This window comes from Nelumbo lutea, chromosome 6 (genome assembly GCF_056320005.1).
Source record: "Nelumbo lutea isolate HS-2025 chromosome 6, American lotus-T2T, whole genome shotgun sequence".
Lineage (NCBI taxonomy): Eukaryota > Viridiplantae > Streptophyta > Magnoliopsida > Proteales > Nelumbonaceae > Nelumbo > Nelumbo lutea.
This window is the reverse complement of record NC_142689.1, coordinates 69,048,534-69,066,114: the sequence shown is the minus strand read 5'-3', so window position 1 is coordinate 69,066,114 and position 17,581 is coordinate 69,048,534. Positions and strand designations below refer to the sequence as shown.

General features: G+C 45.9%; 2 protein-coding genes across 3 annotated transcripts; both read right to left on the bottom strand.

The window, feature by feature from the left end:
• Window positions 1–1,680: 1,680 nt before the first annotated feature.
• On the bottom strand, window positions 1,681–17,286 carry LOC148849492 (putative flavin-containing monooxygenase 1). 2 transcript variants are annotated; one of them, XM_088949747.1, is made up of 5 exons: window positions 16,666–17,286; window positions 16,338–16,575; window positions 3,100–3,275; window positions 2,506–2,864; window positions 1,681–2,171 (listed from the first exon to the last, which is right to left on the bottom strand). In XM_088949747.1, exons 1-5 carry the CDS (start codon window positions 17,101–17,103, stop codon window positions 1,808–1,810), a joined length of 1,575 nt encoding a protein of 524 aa, XP_088805873.1. In that variant the 5' UTR covers window positions 17,104–17,286; the 3' UTR covers window positions 1,681–1,807. The 2 variants fall into 2 exon arrangements, with proteins under 2 accessions (XP_088805873.1, XP_088805874.1); XM_088949748.1 differs by having other exon boundaries at window positions 1,681–2,218; window positions 16,666–17,280.
• LOC148849493 (uncharacterized) lies at window positions 11,697–13,156 on the bottom strand. The gene is made up of 3 exons (XM_088949749.1): window positions 12,917–13,156; window positions 12,416–12,828; window positions 11,697–12,341 (listed from the first exon to the last, which is right to left on the bottom strand). The coding sequence occupies exons 1-3, from the start codon at window positions 13,008–13,010 to the stop codon at window positions 11,748–11,750; spliced, it is 1,101 nt and encodes a 366-aa protein (XP_088805875.1). The 5' UTR covers window positions 13,011–13,156; the 3' UTR covers window positions 11,697–11,747.
• Window positions 17,287–17,581: the final 295 nt, after the last annotated feature.

The window sequence follows — 17,581 nt, the reverse complement described above, 5'->3', positions numbered from 1 at the left end:
TCATATGGTATCTCTGTGTCGTATTAAATTAATTGTAATATATTTTTTCACATGCATTATTAATATATACATTTTTATGTATTTATACCTTAATTATGGCTATTTCCTTAGTGTATTCATGTATTTCTATATTTTTTATTCTCATTCATACATTTTCAAAACGTACTTGTACGTACAGGACCAATTGATCCACTTACAAGTTACAAGTACAAGGTTGTTTACTCACGGCACGCATGGTTTGTAGTATTGATACCTATATCAAAAAGTTGGGATCAAATCGGCCCAATTACAGTGATAATATGGTCCCATTGACAAGATTTATGGTTACACCCCCCAAAAAAAAATACTCCTTTGTGATAAACTTGAGCTTTTCAGCCGCTCAGCTACTAGATGAGCAAGTCTAAAGCAACTTCTAAAACCTGCATTATACATGGGAGTAATAAGCATCAAATGGTATCGAGTATATTGACCGAAAATCAACGTGTCGTTCGACATCGATTTGCATTGGTCGGCAGCCATCCATACGTGAGAAATGTATCAGTGAAAAATTCATTGGGACAATAGTTCATTACCTTAACTTGATTGCTCCATTTCTACTTGGTTCTTGTGTATGATTTGAAGTGTCACTAGCACTTCCCATTTTGCAAGCAGAATTGGAGATGTATCCTTAGTTAAAATACAAGTCAAATCTAGATTGAATTTGAATTCCAATCAGATATTAGGTAAGTAGCATTAATAAAGTAAATTAAAAATCACCAAAATACAATTTATTATTAATAAAATGAATTAAAAATAAATTTAATATTATATATCAAGAATAAAATGGATTAAAAATAACTTGTGTGAAACTTAAAATTTGTCTCTTTGGTAAAATGCAGTCAAACCACTTTTACATACATATACGATTGGGAATTTGGAATTGGATAGGAAAGGTCAAAACTTGTTCCAATCGTAAAAGGATTTGAATTGAAACAAATTTGTAAATGCCGTTGACACAAACACATGCAAAAAAAGGTTCCACTGTGATGCTAGAAAGATAGATACCTAATCAAAGTGATGGCCAATCAAGTGGGTATTATTCATTAAAATTGATGCTGCACTTATCCCAGTAAATTTTTCTCAAGGATAAATGTATTTATCTAAGTAATAAATAACTTACCAAAAAGCGAACAGGACTTTGGTTCCGTCTTCCTTGTAGTATCCTTTTGTTTCGTATCAGCATATTGCTCTAGTTAATGGGCATTTGCATCTGCCATATTGTACTTGTTTGGTAGCTCGTTGTGGCGTTGTATTTTCTTTTCTGTTCTTAGGTGTTCTTTTAGTTTGTACTTCGTAATTTGTTTTGCTTTGTTTTTGTGTTTTATCCTTGTTATTGTTGTAGTTTCTTGAGCTTCCTAATGGAAATTTTTTTCTATTCCTCTCTACCCCCAAAATTAATTTGCAAATGGCAAGTCCCCCCCACCCAAAAAAAAACACGTGGATATATTGGAATATTCATAAGTCAACTAAAAGACACCCAATCTCAGTTTATGACTTACCACATGGATGGTTGATCCCTAATTTAGGGGGTGTCTATCTACTCTCTCATGACTTTGTACTAGAAACAAATAAATGTGCACCAGAAACAAATAGAGAGGAAGAAAAAAGAGATGAAAGAGAACATCCATAACATCTATATCGGAGCTATATAAATCAATGCTTATTAGATTGCATAAATATCTTACATTGTCTGATTGAGAGAAACGATATAATTGATTGTTAAGCCATTGCTTAGTAACCCAAAAACTCTGTGTGAGAGAGTTGCAGACTATTTTGAGCTTTCAATAGGGGATAGATCTCTATAATCTGCAGGACCATAAGGTTCAAACAATTCTCGAAGAAGCCCATTCTTTCTCTTGGGGTTGCATCCCATATCCTTGCATAACTGATCATTGTACCAAATGTGTACCACACCAAGACATGATCCCCGAAAGTACCGACCACTATACCTCTTCATGAATTTTTCCCATCTTGCTATATCTTTCTCCATATCTGATATGCAAGGTAACTTGAAACTACCATCAAGGAGATGCGCCAGCCATCGACATCTCATTTCTGAAGTATACAAGTTTGCAATACTCTCTGAGTATCCGATTATCGCCAGTTGTGGAATTCGAGGATGGATGCACTCTCTGCAGTAGCAAACAATTGAGTTATAGAGAGAGCTGATGCCAAATACCTGCGTTTGATTGCAATGGAAATTTATTTGTATTGATACAAAACTATGGCAGTGCAAATGATTTGGGTGCATGTTTTCTTTTTTCATTGCGGTATAGATGAAGTAAAATATGACCTAAAGCAGAATAAAGTAAAATCCAAAACAAAAGTAAGTTAGAATTTTCATTTTCCTTTCATTTGCACTCCCATGCATTTCTACTACTAATGCAAATAAAATTGTACTGCAACCAAGCATAAATAATTTTCTCAATATAGATGGCAATAAATAAAGTTTTAACATATAGCAACCTATAGAGTGGAACTGTTGTGGTGGGTAAACCTATCACTTGTTCTTGAAAAGTGGGTGAAGTAAAAATGTCCTTTAGCTTTTGATCTCCCTTGTATCCTGTGGCAAATATAACAATATCTGTTTGTAGAGGTGCAATCTCATCCTCAATCATCAATCCATCTTTGCAAAAGCTAAAGCTCTTTGATTTCTTCAAAACAATGCTTCCCTCTGCCACTCTGTCATAAAATTTATCTGGCAAGGCTGTGATTGAGCACACGGACATTTGTTGAAAGAAGCTGTGTTTAGGTATCATTCCATACTTCTTCAGAGGAAGCTTCCATCTTAGGTAGCTCTCTACAAATTTTGAGAATGCCCACCTCTGCAAATTACATTACCTTCTTTAGTTCAACTCATTAAAGCTATATTTAGTTTGATTTGATAGAAAATAAGAGAGAAAAAAAAAAACTTTTCCACAAGTTGGGTAAAATTTATTTAGGTAGTTGAAAGAGAGAAGAATCATATAGGCGACTCTTCAATGCCTCTAAGGATAATGTAATAGATATGATAATGGAAGTTTAACTATATGAGTATTGTAAAGGATAAATAGGAGATACCAAAGGTGAAAGTAGGGTAGCCAAGAGAAATAGTAGGAATCCTTCACCAGGCTTATGGATCATGAACTCTGAGAAGCGGTTGAGGTACAAAAGAGCAAGAGGCACCCCCCATGGCTGGTAATTAGGCATATTCCAGTGTTCAGTCCTGTATAGCACTGTACAAGGATGCTTGACTCCTACAAATAAATAAAAGGGTTAATGATACATGCCTTAAAAGTACATTGCAATTACACTAATATTACAGAGGGTGTTTTGGTATGTGGTGTTGTACTAGTGCTGTGTTTGTACCAGTATTGATACGCCTATCGGCAGAGACATATCCGTACTTTAAATCACACGGAAATATGATTTTTATTTTTTTCAAAACTTGGTTTTTGGTTAGTTTAATACTCATATTTTTCATTAAAAAATAGTGGGGTCCCAAAACACCTGTAAACAGGCGTATCGGGACTCATTTGAACCATGGTTTGTACTTGATTTAAGCATCAGAAATTGGGAGAATACAGTGTTTTGCACAATTTACAATGTGTAATTGGCACATAGGTGTCATATAGGATATCCGAAATGAAAATGCTCTGTCTAAAAGACGAATCATATAAATGGTGTTTTCAATGGGATTTGGTCAAATGGTAAAGCTGCATTGATCCAACATGCAACCCTGACATATTGGGTTTGAGGCAGCGTTAGTTGGGTTCAGTGTAGGATTGTGTTAAGTGAGGTTAACCTGCATCAACTTTGAGAGTGATGTCTTTGAAATTACTTTATCTAATACACAGTGTGTGAAAATATATACAATGAAATGTTTATGAGCAAGTGATATAGTGACATTGATGAGTTCATAAATATGGTCTGCACTTAGAATATAGGTCCCATACCTTATAAGGTTGGGTCAAGTTCAACAATTCTATTTCATTGAGTTATGTTGAGGTTATTAGAAGGCGTATTGGGATTAGGTTTGGTTTGAGGTAAACCTGTATGTAACCCTTTGACATCTCTAGTTGGATAATTATATACTCTTACAAAATTCTATAAAACCCCATGAATTGCATTATTCCTATATATTAGTTATGAAGGAAAGAGGAAATGGTGGGAGTTGTGAGGCTAGTAGTCCTCTTACATCTATGCTTGCATGGACTCCCCCATTCTCCCATCCTCTCACCTACATTAGAACAAAACATGCCACATCATCATGTCTCTCCTTGCTTTCTTACCCCAACGGAGAGTTACTACCCGGCTCCTCTTCCTTACATCCTTCCTAGCTCTCTCAAGTTGCACATCAGCCACTCTTTGGTTCAAATATGATTCTTTTATCTACCAAAATACTTCAAGTGATCCAGTTTTTTTCCTCAATTATTCAGTTGAACTCGACAATTCCCCCAAGTGGGTGGATCTAGAATGGAGCATAGTCCTGTCACTGTAGTTTCGGTCCAGCCCAATGGACCCAAACCGATTGGGCCGATTTTGATTAAAGGATCTTGAAACGATGGGTTGTTCCAGTTCCTAATATATTATCAGGTCCAATGGATCAAGCCCAATTGTCATCAAAATCAATTGGTTTTGTTCTGAGTTTACAGATCCAAGGATCTGGTTCAGTTCCAATTCCTTAATTTTCTTGTTGGGTCAGTTTTCACTTAAACCAAACTCGATCTGATGAAGGAAGATTTGGCCTGACCTCACAGTTATGCAACACATGGAAAAGGCAACAGCTCGGCGCGAAAGCACGCTTAAGGCGCGAGCACCAAGGGGAGAAACCGGCTGACCGAACTCCCATACCAGCGGTCCGAACTCCCTACTAGGAGCCCGAACTCACCCTTCGACCCCAAACCAGACAGTAACCCGAACTGGCCTGCATGTAACAGTTCGGGACACACCTCGCCGAACTGGCCTGCCTTATAGCAGTTCGGGACACACCTCGCTGAACTGGCCTGTCCTATAGCAATATGGGACATACCTCCAAACTCAAGACTTCGCCTCACTCACCACTCCACCACATCGCCCTCAGGACACCAAAACCAAACAAACCGTACCATGCCTGACACCGAGAAAGTCCGTACCCAAGGGCGGCGCACCTGACTGACTTGGGATCTAACGCTTGACGGCCGCACTCCAAACGGCCACCTGCCACCGCCATCTCCAGTTACAGAGATGGTTCCAACCAAAAGCAGTGGCGGGTAATCATACCTGACCTGACAATGGCTTCGGAGTGAGTGTGCGAAGTGGTTATAAAAGGCCCCCTACCCCCAACAACAAGGTATGTGAACTTTGCGCCATCTGGTCTTTACTTTGCCTTTGAGAGAATACTAACTTGAGCTTCAGAGTTATCTCACCGGGTTCCCCCCGGAGTTCCCTCATCTTCTTTGTTTCAGGCTCCCCGTCGCTCCAGTCAGAGGCGAAATCGTTGACAGCTAAGACCGGCCGGATTGCGCTCCATCAATTGGCGCCGTCTGTGGGAATGCTTCTAAAATCCTCCCTCTAAATCTCTCCTACCTACCCTTCTTTCAAAAACTCCAACACCCATGGCCTCCTCCAATAGTGTCGGACGTGGAACAGAAACGGCCACCACCGGAGAGTAACTCCATGTTCCCGCGGTGTGCATTGGGCAGTTCACCGTCCCTCTTTCAATGGATGGGATCCCCAGTTTGAATGTGCCACAAGTAGTGGCGCCCTTGAACCCTCCTTCGTTGAACATCCCTCTTCCACTCCCTATTGAAACGAACGTCGCTGAACCAACTGTTGTCCCACTGGCAACCCGCCAGAACCAGCTAGATGATCTAATGCAATGCATGCAGGCAATGCAAGCCGAAATGCAACAATTCCAGCAGCACCAACTCCAACAACACCAGGTACTGCACCACCTCTCCCAGCACCATTACCAGTAGCAGTTCCCTCAGCTACACCAAAACCAGTCACTGCTCCCCCCCCGGCACTCTGTTTCGAAGTCGGTTAAGGCCTCCCCTCAAGGTGGACGACCTCACCGAGGAGAAGCTTCCCAACCCCAGAACCCCTCTAATAGTCAGGCCTCATCCCCATGCCGAAAGCAAAGAAAAATCGCCCCCGCCTCGCAGCTCGTAGGTGGGTCAGGAACCTCGCCCACAAAGTCACCTTGGCGCTCCAAGCCCGAGTTCCCACTCACGGAGAACCGGTTCAGCGCCCTAGCAGCAGGCCAACAGTCCGGGCCCATCGAGCTCGGCAACACGGAGGCCAGCAGCGCCAGCACCAGGCCCGCTCAAAGAAGGCGTCGGCGAAGTCGCCGAACTGCTACTCGTGTCCTATCCGAGCTCAGAGGCAAAGAAGAGACGAGCTCGGATGAGGTAAAAACCGTCCCAATTCTCTTAGTTCCTTCCCCCCTTTCATCAGAACTTCTGGCAGTCCCCTTGCCCAGAGACTTCAAACTTCCATCTCTAGACAAGTATGATGGGTCCTTTGACCCCAACGACCACGTCGACGCATTCCAGTCACAAATGCACCTCGCTAGGGCCAGCGAGTCATGCATGTGCGTAGCCTTCACCACCTCCTTTAGGGGGGTGGTCCGCACCTGGTACCGGAACCTAGCTTCCGGGTCAATAAGAAGCTGGGCCCAATTCGTGCAGATCTTCACTGCCCACTTTGTTACCAGCAAGCGGTGCCCCAGAACCGAGGAAAGTATCTTCGGGGTAATCCAAAGAGAAGGAGAACCCATCTGGAGCTACATGAAGCGGTTCAATGAAGCATGCTTGCAGATCCCTCGGTTAGACCCCGTGGTATAGCTCGTAGCGGCCAAAAGAGGGGTAACGCACAAAGAATTCAAATGGCACATGGTGGCCAGCTAGCCAGCAACCGTGGCCGATTTCCTCAAACTCACAGACAAGTTCATGAGAACGAAGGAAGAAATCAACCAAAGAACCGAAGGCGGGGTGGAAAAAAGAAAAAGAGAAGGCGAGCCCTCCAACCCATGCGACAGAAGAAGCCAGGTCCGAGATGTGAAGCCAAGCCAGTCGTCCCGAACTCCCTTAGCAGTTCGGACGGATTACACGCCGTTGAACGCAAGGCGGACCGAGATCTTGATGACGATCAAGGACACCCCCACATAAAGTGGCCACCTCACCTAAAGAGCAACCCACACGAAATGAACAAAAATCTATATTGTAGTTTTCATAAAGATCACGGTCATAGTACCGAGCAATGTAATAATCTCTGGGACGAGATAGAGGGACTCATCTGTCGCGAGTACTTGAGAAATTTTGTACATAGTGACAATAGTTATAAAGCAGATCGGCAAGGGGAACACGGAAAGGATGCCCCCGAGTCGAGCAGCAGACCGACCGAAGCCTTGCAGCAACCTCCCCTAGAAGAGAGGCCAGTTCGGGGAACCATCCACATTATAGTAGGTGGTTCAGTTGTAGCAGGTTGCACTTCGGCAGCAGCACGGACGTCAGTTCGCGAGGTGGCCTAAGAGGAGCAGAACCCTCCAAAGAGGCCGAAGACAGAAGAACCGATCTTTTTCACAGAAGACAACACACGAGGTGTACACTATCCTCACGACGACGCGCTCGTCATAAAACTAAGGATCAACGACTTCAAAGTCCAACGCGTACTTGTGGACCCAGGCATTTCGGCGGACATCCTCTTCAAATCGGCGTTTGATCAATTACAGTTGCAGAAAAGCAAGTTGAAGCCCGCGCACACTCCTCTAGTGGGCTTCAATGAAGAGGAAGTCAGGCCCCTGGGGAAGATAACAGTACCTGTGGAAGTTGGCACATGGCCGTGCTCGGTAAGACTCGACCACGATTTCCTGGTGGTCGTGACCCCCTCCCCATACAACGCCATAATAGGGTGGCCAATTACGCACATTCTGCGTGCAGTGGTCTCCACCTATTATCTGGCAATGAAGTTCCCCACGAACTTCGGTGTGGGGGTAGAGTGGGGCGACCAACTTGAGTCCCACAAATGCTATGTTGCCACCCTAAAGGGAAAAACCAAGGCAGCCGATGACCTCGAACTGGAGCGGCCTGCGGAGCAGGGCGAGGAACGAGCTTCGCCCACTGAGGAAACAGTCACAGTCCCGACCTCGGCTACAGATCCGACGCGAATGCTATAGATCGGTGCTTCCATTAAGGAGCCTCTACGAACCGAACTAGTGAGTTTCTTACGTCAAAATTTAGATATTTTTGCATGGTCCGCGACAGATATGCCCGGTGTTGACCCTGGCCTTATAACTCACAAACTTAACACTGACCCTATAGTCAGACCCATTAGACAAAAGAAACGCAACTTAGCCCCGGAGCGTTGGAGGGCAGTCGACGACGAAGTCGAAAAGCTCTTCGCAGCGGACTTCATAAGGGAAGTTCATTACCCGAGCTGGGTAGCCAACCCAGTGCTGGTGAAAAAAGCTAACGGCAAGTGGCGCATGTGCGTCGACTACACCGACCTGAACCGAGCTTGCCCAAAAGACTGTTTCCCCTGCCCCGAATTGACTGCCTAGTGGACGCGACCTCGGGACATGAGTTGCTAAGCTTCCTGGATGCATACTCCGGCTACAACCAAATCAAGATGGACCAGTTCGACGAAGAAAAGACCAGCTTCATAACCGAGTTCGGCCTATACTGTTGCAAGGTCATGCCCTTCGGACTAAAGAATGCTGGGGCGACCTTCCAAAGACTTGTAAATAAGCTGTTTCGGCCCTTAATCGGCACAAAAATAGAATGTTATGTAGACGACATGGTCGTCAAAACACAGTTCTCGCAGGAATTAATAAAAGAATTGGATTATGTCTTCCAAATTCTGCGTCAATATAGAATGAGACAACCCAAACAAGTGTGTCTTCGGTGTCACCTCGGGTAAGTTTCTAGGGTACATTGTCAACCGGCGCAGTATTGAGTCCAACCCGGACAAAATAAAGGCCATCCTTGATATGAGACCACCCCGGAAAGTAAAAGAGGTTCAAAGGCTAAACGGCCGCATAGCCGCTCTGAGCCACTTCATGTCCAAATCGGCAGACCGCTGCCTTCCTTTCTTCAAGGCAATCAAAAGCAAAGGGTTCGAATGGACCCGAGATTGCTAGCTCGTGTTCAATGAGCTAAAAACCTACCTCGCCACTGTGCCAACCTTAGCCAGACCCGAGGAGGGCGAGGTCTTGGAACTGTACCTCTTGGCGAGCGACGAGGTGGTCAGTTTGGTACTAATAAAGGAAGTAGATCGGGTCCAGCGACCAGTCTATTATGTTAGTAAAATTCTGCAAGGAGCAGAGACGAGATACCCACAGATAGAAAAAATAGCGTACGCACTAGTGATTTTAGCTCAAAAACTCCGCCCGTAATTCCAAGCTCACACCATCGTCGTCTTAACCGGAAAACCCCTAAGACAAGTCTTGCTGAAGCCCTAGGTCTCCGGTCGGCTAATGAAGTGGGCCATCGAACTCAGCGAGTATGATCTCCAGTACAAACCACGGACTGCAATTAAGGCTCAAGCCTTAGCAGATTTTATCGCCAAGTGCACTTTTAGCCTCGAAGCCCCTCAACAGGTTGAGCCCGAGGTCCCCAGTTCGGGCGAACCCGGAGCTCCCAAGCCAATAGAGTTTGAACCCCGTGAAGTAGCAGCTAGTGTGGCATCTCTCCTGGTCAGGCCAAGCGCGAACTGGGATGAGGAGCCCTGGATCCTTCACGTAAATGGTTCCTCGAACCAACAAGGCAGCGGGGCTGGAATAGTCTTATGCCGCCCGGGTGGCACAAAATTAGAATACGCACTACGCTTCGAGTTCGCGGCATCTAACAATGAGGCAGAATACGAAGCACTGATAGTCGGACTGAACCTAGCACAAAAGGTAAGAGTAAAGCACATAGTCATCTACAGTGATTCTCAGCTCGTGGTCAACCAGGTACGGGCGAGTACGAAGCACGTGAGCTCTCCATGATCGCATACTTAGCGAAAGTAAAAGAGGTCCTGCTCAATTTCCAGTCACACTTCATCAGGCAAATCCTGAGGTTAGAGAACACTGAGGCCGACGTTCTGTCCCGGTTAGCCAGCACTAGTCGCAACAACATGAGAATTGTGTACATAGAGGACTTACCTCGGCCTAGTATTCTCAATGGGGCAGAGGAGGTCGCTCTCATCCTCGATGCAGAGCCGAGCTGGATCGACCCACTCGTGAGCTTCTTGCTAGATGGAACCCTTCCTTCAGACCACAATGCGGCCAAGAGGGTGCAGCACCAAGCAGCCAAATACATCATAAGTGACGAACGATTGTACCAGCGGTCCTACACGCTCCCCTACTTGTGTTGCCTGTGACCTGTTGAAGTCGAGCTCGTACTCTGTGACACTCATGAAGGTCTGTGCGGCGGACACTTGGGGGGCAGAGCACTCGCCCAAAAAGCACTTCGACAAGGATACAACTGGCCGACGATGAAGGCAGAAGCCATCGAGCTTGTCAGAAAATGCGACAAGTGCCAGAAGCATGCCAATATCCACCATCAGCCTGCTTTCGACCTCAAATACCTCGCCAGCCCATGGCCCTTCGCACAATGGGGCATCGACCTCCTGGGGCCATTTCCGCAAGCAACAGGTGGGAGAAAATTCCTAGTGGTGGCAGTAGATTACTTCACAAAGTGGATAGAAGCCGAACCTTTGGCAATAGTTACGGCCCGAAACATACAGAAATTCTTTTGGAAGAACATAGTATGTCGCTTCGTGTTACCTCGGGTACTGATTTCCGACAACGGCAAGTAGTTAGAGGATATCAAGTTCCAAGAGTGGTGCCAGAGTATGGGGATTCGGCAAAACTTCACATCGGTCGCGCACTAGCAGGAAAACGGTCAGACAGAAGTAATGAATAGAGCCATCCTACGCGGACTGAAAGCATGTCTAGATTGAGCCAAGGGGTTGTGGGCGGAACAACTACCAAGTGTTTTATGGGCTCACCAAACTACAGAAAAAACCGCCACAGGAGAAACCCCCTTCAACCTCACCTACGGTACTGAAGCAGTAATCCCGACGAAAATCGAAGTACCAACATTGCGACTAGAAACATATGACGATCAGACGAACGGAGATGAGTTACGTACCAACCTTGACCTACTGGACGAGGAAAGAGACCTCGCGCACATCCGGACAGCAGCCTACCAGCAGCAAGTAGCTCTGTACTACAATGCCAGAGTAAAGCAGCGAACCTTCCGAGTCGGCGACCTGGTTCTTCATAAGATTATGGTGCCCGAACTCGGCGTGGGCAAACTTGGACCAAAATGGGAATGGCCCTATAAAGTAAAGAGAGCACTCGAGGGGGGGGCATACGAGCTCGAAACCTTAGAAGGTAAACAAGTACCCCAAGCGTGGAACATTGTTAACTTAAGGCGATACTACCTATAAACCGCCAAGCAAAGTGGACGAAATCTCTACAAGAGCCCAAGGGCCAGGATGCCAAGCTAACAAGAGGAACCTCGGCATAGGCAAGCACAAAAGAGCCGGGCATGTTAGCAGTTCGACAAAATATCAGTCAAAGACTAATGCAAAGCAGAGATTAAGTATTAAAACACCGAAACAGGTCGCGCCAGTGCAATAACCCGGGCAAGAAACAGATCGGGCATATTATCAGTTCAACAAATTATCAGCTCGGAAAAAAAGAACACTTAACCAAAAAGATTGTCTATTTCATTGCAAGAAAAGGAAGAGTAAAAAAATTACAAGCCCGGAGCTACTTCTTCCCCATCAGAAGGCACTTCAACGACACCCGAAGGCCCTACCTCGCCCTCAGAATCTGGCTCGCCATCGGTAGCATTGGCCATCTCCTGAGTTATACGCGAAGTGGATATGGCACTAACATCGAGGTCGGGATACGTGTTCCGGATCATCCACCGGCTCAGTTTGAATCCCCTTCTATAAGAATCCACCATCAGGTCGTCAAAACGCGACGAGGCAATGTAGTCTTCAACAGCCTTCTTCTTGGCGTCTTCATTACCTTGGGAAAAGATCTGCGCTTTCTCCCTGATGTCCTCCTGAAGATATTCGACCTGATGCTGCAGGTCCAACCTCAGGTCCGCCATATCCTTTTCGACTACCCCCATTCCCTCGGCATCCCGCTGAGATATCGCCCGCCTGGCCATAGCAACGTGAGCAGCCTCTTCGGCAGCATGAGCTTCCGCCTCAACAGCTCGGGTATTTGCCTCGGCGGCATGAAAAGCCTCTTCGGCAGCATGAGCGACCACCTCAGCAGCTCGCGCCTGTCGCGAGCTCCTCTCCACCTGGGCCGCTAAGGCGTGAATAGAAGAGTTCACCTACCAAAAGAAACAAATGAGCGACAACAGCAAGAAGTATAGAAAATGAAGAAGGCAGGCGAAATCTGACTTACCACCATAGCATGAGTTATGGCACGGCAGGCGACCTGATTCAAGGGAAGATCAGTCCACACCGCGATCTCCTTGGGGAAAGTAGCCTCCCTACTCTTCTGAAGAGCGTAGTTCGGCGACAACACGCTCTTGAACTCCCCTTGAGCTCCCGAACCCGAGGGCCCAGCCCGCGTATGAGCGGACCCAAAGTAAGCAGGAGCACTCGAGTAGGCGGGAGCACCCGTGTGAGTGGTCTCGACGTAAGGGGCCCTTGCCGCTTCATGCATCGGAGCCACCTCGGGCTCCCTGGACAGATCCTCCGGCGTGTGACCCGGAACTTGAGGCTCCTCATCCGGGGGCAGCTCGGTACGAGTTCGCTTGGCAACCCGCTTCCTCCTCTTCATGCCTTGGAACAGGCGCCCCCCACGAGTCCTCTCTGCGTCCATCACACATGCAGAAAAGAGTTCGGCATTAGAAAAAATGAAGGAACAAAGCAAACAAGAAACCTGAGCTAAGAAACCTACCCGAACTCAGGCCGACCGCAATAAGCTTGGCCTCCGTTAAGTACTGATGGCACTTTAAATCTTGTCGTGCCCATTGCCGGAGGCCCTTCACCATCTCTTTATCGAGAGTGACACCAAAATCAGGAGCGGCCTCCCCCCACCCGGTCTGAAAAGGCCACCCTTGTGCACTTCGCACCCCAAAGTAATCCCGCTTCCACGCTGGGACCTTGTTAGGAAGTTCGTGCAGAAGTGGTTTATGACCTCGACGAGAAGGGGGTGGAAAGGCAGTCACAGCCCTGCAGCGAGCTGCTCTCGAAAAATCACGATCTCATCAGGACCGTGTTCCCAAGGAAAGCTACCCGAAGAAATAAAATAGGTGTACCCCCTAGGCAGATTGTAAGAGATAAGTAGATATTGGAGCCCCTCAAGCGTCATGGTCGAAGGACCAAACCTGTCTAGCATCCGACCTCGATGAGAGGTAGATGCCAAACTGCTCGAAGGGGCTTGGCCTACGGGTTCGAGGTCATCCTCAAGCCCCACCTCAAGATCACTAAGGCAATCGGGGGATACAGCTCGGTTCGTAGAACCTACATCAGTCCTACTTGAAGAATCGTCTGAGCTATCAAAGCTAGACATGGAGGATAAAAGGTGGATTCATGAAGGTACTCACCGAAAGAAAGTTTTGAAGGCCCCGGAAATTGGAACAAGCCAAAAAACTTGAAGGCAAAGTAACAAGCCTAGACACGAATTGAAAGGCCTGGACGCGAGCTGAAAAGTTGGATGCGAGCTCAAGAAGCAAACCGCAGAAGTGACAAATCGACTGGGGTCCCCAACTATTTATAGCTACAGTAACCAAGAACCAACAGTGCAGATCAAAGCCAATCCGACGGCCCTCATTCGCGTTGACCGCACGTCTCTCCGAAATGAACGAAACGTCAGTGCACGTCTTTCTGAAATCGACGACGTGCCAGCGCACGTCTTTCTGAAACTGACAGCGCGCTACACATGTCTCTCTGCAACTGATAACTGCCAGCGCACATCTCCTCAAAACGATAGTGGCGCGTTTTCTTCAAAATAAAAAAAACCCGTTGTCACGTCCCAGCGGTGTGATTTTTTGAAATTTAAAATAAACGCGCACTGCCACGCCCGTCAACATTCATAAGCTGTAGGCTCGTCTCCCGCCTTTTTCGGATGCTCCAGAAAACTGAAGAACCCTGGAAAAGCACCTCACGCTGTCAAGATTCGAAGAACGGGACAAATCCACATACCACCTCGCAAACTCCCCGTGCCAGGGCAAGACTCTTGGCGTGAGGAGTGGGGGGCAATTGATGAAGGAAGATTTGGCCCGACCTCACAGTTACGCAACATGTGGCAAAGGCAACAGCTTAGCACAAAAGCACGCCTAAGGCACGAGCACCAAGGGGAGAAACTGGTTGACCGAACTCCCCTACCAGCGGTCCAAACTCCCTACTAGGAGCCCGAACTCACCCTTCGGCCCCAAACCAGACAGTAACCCGAATTGGCCTGCATGTAACAGTTCGGGACACACCTCGCCGAACTGGCCTGCCCTATAGCAATACAGGACATACCTCCGAACTCATGACTTTGCCTCGCTCACCACTCCACCACATTGCCCTCATGACACCAAAACCAAACAAATCGTACCATGCCTGACACCGAGGAAGTCCGTACCCAAGGGCGGCGCACTTGACTGACTTGGGATCTAACGCTTGGCGGCCGCACTCCAAACAACCACCTGCCACCTCCTCTTGACACCGCCATCTCCAGTTACAGAGACGGTTCCAACAAAAAGCAGTGGTGGTTCTGTCCCAGTAGAAAGGACGACACCCAAACTGACAAAAGTACGGGTAATCATACCTGACCTGACAAGGGCTTCGGAGCGAGTGCCCGAAGTGGTTATAAAAGGCTCCCTGCCCCCAACAACAAGGTATGTGAACTTTGCGCCATTTAGTCTTTACTTTGCCTTTGAAAGAATACTAACTTGAGCTTCCAAGTTATCTCACCGGGTTCCTGTCGGAATTCCCTCATCTTCTCCGTTTCAGACTCCTCGTCGCTCCAATTAGAGACGAAATCATTGACAGCTAAGACCGGCTGGATTGTGCTCCATCACGATCCATTGACAGCCCTATACCTATTTTCTTTCTCCTTTAGTTTTAAGTATTATTACAACTATTACATTGGGTAAATTGAACTGCATGTTGGGCTCGCATTGGGATTAGGATTATAACCCAATGAAAATTAACAAATTCAGTTGGGCTGCATGATTTGAAGAATTTCATCTACATTGGGCTCTTATTAGGAGTAGGGCCCATTGAAAATTTTACAAATTTCCATGCTAACCTGACCCAAGTTGCACCCATTGCCATAATCCATGTTAGGTATGTTAAGTTTTAACTCTGCTTTTTTAATTTTTAGGATCATTTACTTAAACACTACTATAATTTCAAGGATTTGCTAAAGTGTCCTATAGTTTGTGTTTTGCTAAAACACCCCCTATTACCCTATAGTTTTCAATCGGTTTACTTAATTCACCTTCTTCGAGTAAATGACAGTTTTGACCTTATTATCATTTTAAATATATTTAATCAAAAGAAAATTAAATTAAAAATATCAATTTTGCTTCTATTAAGACTAAGACACAAAAAATTATTCTATTTAGTTCTATTTGATCAATTTTTTTTTTTACAAAGAATTGGTAAATATACTTTTCGAATAAACAACGATTAGCCCATGCCCTTTAACATTTTCCATACAGTTTATGTAATCATATTACTTTTTTCACCTAGTGACCGTCCTGAAGGAAGGGGAAGTAGCAGATCGCCTATGGTTTTGGTGCGACCCCTCCAGCTCCTCTTCTGTATTTTCCACACAAGTATCATACGGTTTTGGTGCGACTCTAAATTCATGATTTTGAAATTTGACATCCCACATATTTTTCATCCCAGCCCTCACTCTTCCTTTTTCTCGTCTCCATGCCACAAACCAAACGAGCCTTAGGGTGAGTTGATTTAATAAAATTAACGGAAAAGTACGGACCGTCACTATAAAATTCTGATCGGTCATTCTCCCAAAAATTAAACGTATGGGCCGTCACTGTCCGATTGTACACGCGCTTTATTTAAGCCTGCCTTCTCTGACGAGTTAGGCGGTTATTCGCGCTCCGATGGTCCTTTCCCGGCAGAGCTTTACGAGGAGCAGATCCAATTCTCTTCTGGGTTGGTATGGATAGAGTTCTCGGTGATGCCGGCTTTAACTTCTCTTCGACCGGTTAGAACTTAGAAGTGTTGGGTTTCCACTAAAATTCACGCTCGGCTCCGGTAACGCAATTCGGAGAAGAATCGTTTGAAGGGCTCGGCAGAGAACGTGTGTTGCAGTCGACAGAAAAACATAAAAATAGTTTGATCAAAAGTTTGAGACTTACCATTTGCTTTGGCACATTCTGATGCAATGTCCAACGCTGATTTCTGGAACCCCACCACCGTAACATGCTTTCCTTTAATAAACTCAGCTGCAGTTGCGTTATCCATGGCTGAGTAGTCCATTGCATGTATCACTTTGCCATCGAACACCTCTGGTCCCCTGTTTTCTGGGAATACTGGAATATTTGGAAGGTCGCTGTAACGTCCGATGCAAAGGATTACAAATTCCGCTTCGTAAACCTGTTTTTGTTTAACCCTTTCTCATCAGTCATCAGTTGCGTGTGTGTGTGTCTGTGGAAGATCGATCGAGAGATTACAGTATTCCGTTACCTGAGTTGATTCAGTGTTGGCCTCTTGAACGGTGATTTTCCACTTACCTCTAGGACCGAAGGCCTCACCAGTGCCACCCCAAAGACTCCATGAGAGAATCTCATCGTTAGAAGTTCCCTCGTAGTCGATGCCGATCACTTTAGAGTTGAATTTGATATGGCGAAGAAGGTCGAACTTCCGAGCATACAATTCAAGATACTCCATGATCTGGTTGCTGTTGGAAAACTCTTCTTTTACGGTAGATGGCCATGGGAAATCTGAGAATTCATAGATAAGCTTCGGTGTCTGGAGCTTGGTAGTCTCCAAAGTTTCTGCCCAAACTCCACCAATTCCTCCCTTGGATTCGAGGACGACCGGACGGAAACCCTTCTCCAAAGTATACTTACAGGCAAGGAGGCCACTGATTCCGGCACCGATGATCGCCACTCTCTTCGCCATTGGTCCAGTAGTCGGCTTGATGAGAGATGGCAGAAATGGCCTTTATTAAAATATTAATAATATTTAGGAAAAAATACGAAGACACACGATACAGAATTCTGAATTCCAGCCCCCTACAACCAGCCCCATCCTCATATAAACCACATATTGCCCGTGAATTTGACATCAATTCTGAGCTTGGCTGATTTGTACCTCTCCCTAATATTTATTTGTAATTTTGTACTTTTGTTTGGCAGCATCTAGGGAAAGTTCTTATTCTTCAATTCAAATACAAATAGGCATGTTCCACGTGGACAAAGAGATTATGTAGTTGTCCTTTGTTTGTCGATTTGTCGATCTTTTCATGAACCGGGCCGGACTTTCACCCTATATTAACAGATTTTTCTAAGGTTCGAGAATGAATCCGATCCGACCATTGGGGATACAATTTGGGTCTAAGCCCGATCCTCATAAAAAACCTGCAGTCTGGGCTTGGGCC